Below are 6,443 nucleotides of genomic sequence, written 5' to 3' on the forward strand. Positions count from 1 at the left end.
TATTGGTGTACTCATTTATTATCATGACATTCTGTTGGATTCAATGGTAGTTCAGATACATATTATCAAAATATAGAAAGTCCCCCAGGCCTCTCTCTGTTATGTAGGAAAGGCTGAGAAACGATACACCGTGATGAGAGGACTTGATATATTCAACTATTTTAGATATTATATTAGTGGAGGTATATGTCTAAAGACAATACTTTTTTCCTGAACATGTGACCTGACCAGTAGAATCTCCAGGCCCTGGTCAGGTCACATGGTCAGATAAAAAAATAATAACTGCTGGCCCTAATGATAATTCTAAAACATCTCAGGACATCCACGACAGAAATATAAGACAGACATTGTACAGAGACAACCAGCCCCTCACTCGAAGGCTGTGTTCGTTTTTAATCAATGACATCACTTTAGTGGGACAGCTGCTCGCAGGCTGGTGGTGGTTGGAGCTGTCCTCGGTAAAAAAGGTGGAATTGATAAGGAGTTTGTTCGTAGTGATGGTTGGTGCTGTGGTGCACTGAGTTACAGTGGAGTGGTAAAGGGGGGTTTATGAGGGGTTCAAGGTGATGTCTCCCCAATCCCCTCTACTTTAGTCCTCCTCCCATTTCACTATCGTATCCTGGTAAAGAGATTCAACACTGACTTGGACTCCTGAAGGAAGAACACAACAACAAGGAAGTTCTTTATTTGACATAATCAAGCAGCAAACCTGTGACTGGCCAAATGAAAAAGAACAATGACAAGATGGGTTTTGTTCACTAACCTTGGTGCAGCGTGTCTTACTGAAAACATTCCAGAAACGCAGAGTCTCGTCTCCCGCCCCCGTCACAATGGCCTCTCCGTCTGGTGACACAGCCTTGAGGAGAGGGAACAGAAAGAGTTGAATATCGAGTTTGAGGTTGTACTTTCTACTAGGGTTGCAAAATTCTAGGAACTGTCAAAAAAATCCCTGGTTTTACAGATATCCTGGTTGGAGGGTTCCAGATTTCCTGCTTATTCTGATAATCATCCAACCAGGATTTCAGGAAAACCAGGGAATTTAATGAAAGTCCCAGGAATTTTGCAACTCTACTTTCTACATATGTCATACTGAGGAAGGCGGCAAATTGGTGGTGGTGATGATGATTTGCTGTGTTATTCAACATTACAGACACCCAACTACTCCCCTCCACCAGTCTCACCAGGTAGAGAACTCTATAGGAGTGTCCCGTCAGCTTGGCCACCTGGTTCAGAGACGGGTACTTCCACACCAGGATCTGGTTCTGAGAGTAGCCATGGGTGCTCACCTGAAACACATGATAGGGTGTACACCCATTCACTACTTATGAACACCGACCTGACTAATATCCTTTACGATCAAAACACTGTCAACTAATACAAGTATTTGTTGGAGCAATTGAGTGTGCAATCCTTACTTCACTATTAAAATATTTATTTCAGCCTAGTGTTCCATGAAAAGTGATGTGCGACATTTGACTACATAATTCTACTCTGTGATGAAAGAAAATAACTTAGGACCGGATACGCAGGAAAGCTGATGCTTCGGGAGCAGGTATTAAGTAAGTAGTGCCTCACCAGCTCATTGGCGTGCTTCGACCAGGCCAGGTTGCAGACCTGGGAGCCTGTGTCAGTGCTCTGCAGGGGCTGGCCTGTCAAGGTGTTCCAGAAGCGTAGACAGCGGTCGGCCGTCCCTCCTCCAGACACCAGCAGCCCATGCTGGTGGGGTGACCAGGCGATGGCCTTCACTGCAGCCAGGTGGTCACTGTACTGCTGCATCGGGAGCAGGCTGGAGCTGTTCCACACCAGCAGCTGAGGATAAGGGAGGGTGTGTTCAGAATCACAAATGTTGTTAAAATGTTTTGAAGTAGAGTTACGGATCCCGTTCAGTATTGTAAATGTTGCGACAAGTCTAGATGAACTGAATGCAAAGGGGAGTGGGGGGGTAGATTCACAGTGTTGAGAGATTGTCTGAAACTGTTTGAAAACAAACATCTGTGTTGTATTATTGGAGAAAATCATGTAGTACCTCCCCGCTGTCTCACTAAGTTTCTCCCTACTGAACAGGAGCCAGTGATGTGAATATGACCCTGAAGTGGTCCTGCTCACCTTGTTGTCGTTGCCCCCTGAGGCCAGGTGCTGGTGGTCGGGGGACCACTTGAGGCCACACACCTCCTGCCTGTGGCCCTGGAGCCTCCTCTCAGCGGACGGAGGGGTGCGGACGTCCCTCTGGAGGATCACACGGTCCCTGCTGCCTGAAGACAGCTGTTCTCCATTCCACGCCAGTGCTCCTGGAGAGTGGGACAGAGAGAGTACATTCTCCATGTTACAGACCCATTCCATCTGGTATTACCTAAGCAATTATATGTTTTAGTTATTTTTTATCCAATAGACAGGCCGTGTCCAGAATCTGTCTTGCCTACTACTTACTAAAACTACATACTGTGTACTAATTGTACTACATACTAATTAGAACGTACGGTTTAGTAAGAATGTATGCAGTAAGAAAAACAATTAACATACCAGGCTTACCAATACAGAGAATGTCATCTAACGTGCAATTCTGCGTCATTCGTTAATTTTGGTAGTGTCCCCTATATGACTATCAGCTGTTAATCAACTGTTGTCAAACACACATGGGTCTGAAAATACTATTCTCTTCCTCCATAACATGCAACAAATTCATACGGTACTCAATGAAAATCTAAAGGAGTATGACATCCTGGCATTTAAAGCGTACTTCATTTTTGTAGTACTATAAAACATTCTGTAAAACATACCTAATCATCCTTCTATTTACGCAAGTACGGATATCAGACTGTAAAAACATATCAAACCGACACCTAAAACGACATGCATCACTGACCGACACGAGCCGAGTGGCCTTCCAGACTGGTCAGCTTTCTCCCTCCAGCTGCGTCCCAGATCTGAACATAGCCCTTATGGGTTCCCACAGCAACGAGGCTCCCCTGAGAGGATGGACACAACCCAGGACAGTGAGTGACTAGATGTAAGGTAGATGATACATGTCTTGTTAAGGGTGTCAGTCTTCCTTTATGAACACTAAATGTCCCAGTTGTTTTCCTCATAAAAGTATTTATCAACAGAATGATCACAGATATTGAGCAGGGCTGTAAACTCACCCTTTCATTCCAACACACTGATGTCACAGAGTCCCCATCCACTGACAGGTCACACAGTCTTGTCACCTTCAGGGTTAAATACATGGATAGAAAATAAGCAATAATAGAGGTTTGTGTCCTCTTCTCCACTCTCCCCTGGCCCCTCCCGCACTCTCCCCTGGCCCCTTCCTCACTCTCCCCTGGCCCCTAACCTCACTCTCCCCTGGCCCCTAACCTCACTCTCCCCTGGCCCCTCCCGCACTCTCCCCTGGCCCCTTCCTCACTCTCCCGTGGCCCCTCCCTCACTCTCACCTGGCCCCTCCCTCACTCTCACCTGGCCCCTCCCTCACTCTCACCTGGCCCCTCCCTCACTCTCACCTGGCTGGTGCAGGCGCTCCACAGGTACACACAGGCCCCCAGACCCACAGACAGCAGGTTGCCAGCGGACCAGTCTACCAGGTTGAGGTAGAAGTCATCCTGCAGCTCAGGGGCGTCGAGCACTTTGAAGGGGATCTTGGAGATCTTACGGGCTGGCTTCCGAGGGGAACGAAGGAGCTTGTGACTACACAAACATGGGAGTGAGGGAGGGGTAAGTTCCAGCGATAGAGGTCCATATGCTATGGAAGTTTATAAAAATATTGGTGTGTATTGTATTTTTGCTTTAGCAGACATGTATAGTGGATGGATGTAACATACAGTAAGTAACTGTGTAGTGGATGGATGTAACATACACTAACTGTGCCTGTATAGTGAATGGATAGAAAACCCAACATCACACTTAAAGCCAGTTAAGGCTAGAATCTGTATTTGGTGAAACTTCCATGTCCGTTTGGGATATTGCAACAACAAAGAAGTTACAACAAAGAAGTTACCCCCCAACTCGTAGATTGTTGCACGTGGGATAGAACAGCAGAAAATATATACAGAGTTATTTTTTACAACGTCCACGCTGCCGGACACTCCTCTCCTCGGTTTCATCAACAAAACAATAACAAAAGGTCTGGGGCCAACAGTTGTGCTGTTTCACCAAATGCAGATTCTTGCTTTAAAGGGACATTTAAAAAAAAATCAACTTCATATTCATCATCTTCAGCACCACCATATGTGAAAATGCTGGAGATGATGAATATGAAGTTGAAAAATTGTGAAATGTCCCTTTAAGGCCAGTGGTTGTCACTAGTCCATAGAGTGGACTCATCAGTACCTCTTGTTGCTGAGTGGGGAGAGCGAGTATGGCGAGACTTCATTGCCACTGTCAAAAGGCACTCTCTTAGTGTGGACTGTGTACTATGGAGGAATAATTCAAATCAGAATGTTAATTGTGAGGATAGTTTGCCTCGCTGTATATCGGCGGTTTTGTGCTGGGGCTCGGGGGTTTCTCTCTCTCTCCGTCTCTCACCCTGAAGAGGCTGTGTGTGTCCTGGGAGAAGACGGTGTGGCGGCGGTCCTCAGTGTGGAGGTCTGGAACGCTCTCTATCCCCGCCCCCAGCAACTCGTTCCTCAGCAGGGCAGCATATGCCACAGTGTCTTTCCCCGTGTCTGACCCAGCATCCTTCGACCTGTGGTTCTGGTTGGGAGATTGACAGTTCTCCTATGGAGAATGAGCAAGTAAATAAGGGGTTGAAAATGATATTGCCAAAGTTGTGAAAACCAATGCACATGTGTGCAAAACAGACATATCAATGAGTACGTGAGAGAGAGACGGTGGCTGAGAGAGTATATCATTTGTGGTACACGATTGGAGGAAAGGTGTGTTGCTTACGTTGGCATAGTGGAAGTTGATACACCAGTTGCTTCCAACACGGGTAGGAATGAATCGGTCCCCAGATTTGACACTGAGAGGACTGCAGGTCGCACCTCCAGACTGAAATGGTTAGACAAACAAACTGTGTCAACATGTGCAATAGGCAAAACATTTGGTTGAATGCACTACTACACAAAGCTTTTCACTCTCCATACATGACAACCGTCCAGATTGGTTCAAAATGGATTACTTGTTAGTATCTATTCAAACACATCTGTTTCTGTTCTCTCCCCAATCCTCTTGCCGGCAGTTCTGTTTTTAATACCAGAGATACAGCTGATCGCCTTACTCACCTTAGCCAGCTGGCCCTCTGGTAGGTTCTGATGGTTGATTTGCTTCAGCAGCCTTCTCTCATATTCCTGGTCCATTTTACAAGAGCACCACCACTACCAGCAACTCTGTCCAGTCCCCCCCCCCCTCCCCCCCTCCCCCCTACACGTCACTGGCCTCCCATCCCTGGAGGAAATAAAATGTCAGAGTAGAGGTGTAAGACAGTTATCCTGGTTAGTGGTCAACCACACTACTGACACAAATGAAAAGTAGCAAGGAAAGCTGCCCTGACTGCACACCAGGAAGCTGCACTGATTGACTAGTTAGCTCCTGCAAGAAAGCCAGATTACTAGCCACATTTCGACTGGTAAATTAGAGAATAACTATGGTGACGTTTCAGGGTAAAATAAATATCGTCGCTGTGCAAGAACTCTGCAAAAAATGTGTGCTGATGTCAATCACACCGTTGTCATGGTATCACCCCCTACAAACAAACTCTGGCTGCTAGCAGCAATAATCAGCTGACGACACAATAAAAGAAAGGTCTTTCTTACTACTGGTTAGCGCAAGTAAAAAGCAGACGTATCGCCATGTTTATTTCTGGACAGACCACCCATAGCCTTTAAAATGCCTCAATCGCCCACGAGTTTGTTGACGTTTTCCCAATGACAAGGAAAATTGCTGATTTTTGTCCTGAAGATACCAACACCATTAAATTGCCATCGCAACCACTGAGTCATCGATTTTTATAACTAAACCTTGCATTGGTATATCTGTGACTGAGCTATAAAGATCGCAACTCTTGGGTGTTGTTTATGTCTGAATCAAGATGGCGACGATCAGCTGGACTGCAATAGACGCAGAGCTCAACAGCGACACGTGGCGTATGTTATGAGCACTGAGGTAGGTTATGAGAAATTGTTCATGAAAAGAAAAACATGGGAATGCACACAAAATATTTAAAGTGTGGTAGTCTATTGCAAAAAGTAAACCATCATAATGATTTCACTAAACCAACATATCCTCATCCTGACACCCCCTTCTTTCTCTTGATTTATTTTATTTAACCTTCATCATAGTCAAGGATTTCAGTTTGGTGTAAATGTATTTGTAGTTTTTCAAATTCCCATAGGTTGGGGGCACATTCCCTCAGGGTTTTAGGCAGCTTTATTGCATAAGCAAGAGGAGGCTCAACAAGTGCATGCACAGATTTAGAAAGGAAGCGGTGCATTAGTGCCCCCACCCTCTGT

General features: G+C 45.7%; 1 protein-coding gene across 1 annotated transcript; it reads right to left on the minus strand.

The window, feature by feature from the left end:
* fzr1b (fizzy/cell division cycle 20 related 1b) lies at positions 1-6,058 on the minus strand. Its single transcript, XM_021613699.2, has 13 exons — positions 5,748-6,058; positions 5,217-5,379; positions 4,882-4,983; positions 4,519-4,710; positions 4,324-4,406; positions 3,498-3,681; positions 3,141-3,206; positions 2,864-2,966; positions 2,107-2,288; positions 1,576-1,809; positions 1,182-1,286; positions 764-856; positions 1-651 (listed from the first exon to the last, which is right to left on the minus strand). Exons 2-13 carry the CDS (start codon positions 5,289-5,291, stop codon positions 610-612), a joined length of 1,461 nt encoding a protein of 486 aa, XP_021469374.2. The 5' UTR covers positions 5,292-5,379; positions 5,748-6,058; the 3' UTR covers positions 1-609.
* Between the last annotated feature and the right edge of the window lie 385 nt (positions 6,059-6,443).

The sequence above is a fragment of the Oncorhynchus mykiss genome, chromosome 8, assembly GCF_013265735.2.
Source record: "Oncorhynchus mykiss isolate Arlee chromosome 8, USDA_OmykA_1.1, whole genome shotgun sequence".
NCBI classification, from domain to species: Eukaryota; Metazoa; Chordata; class Actinopteri; order Salmoniformes; family Salmonidae; genus Oncorhynchus; species Oncorhynchus mykiss.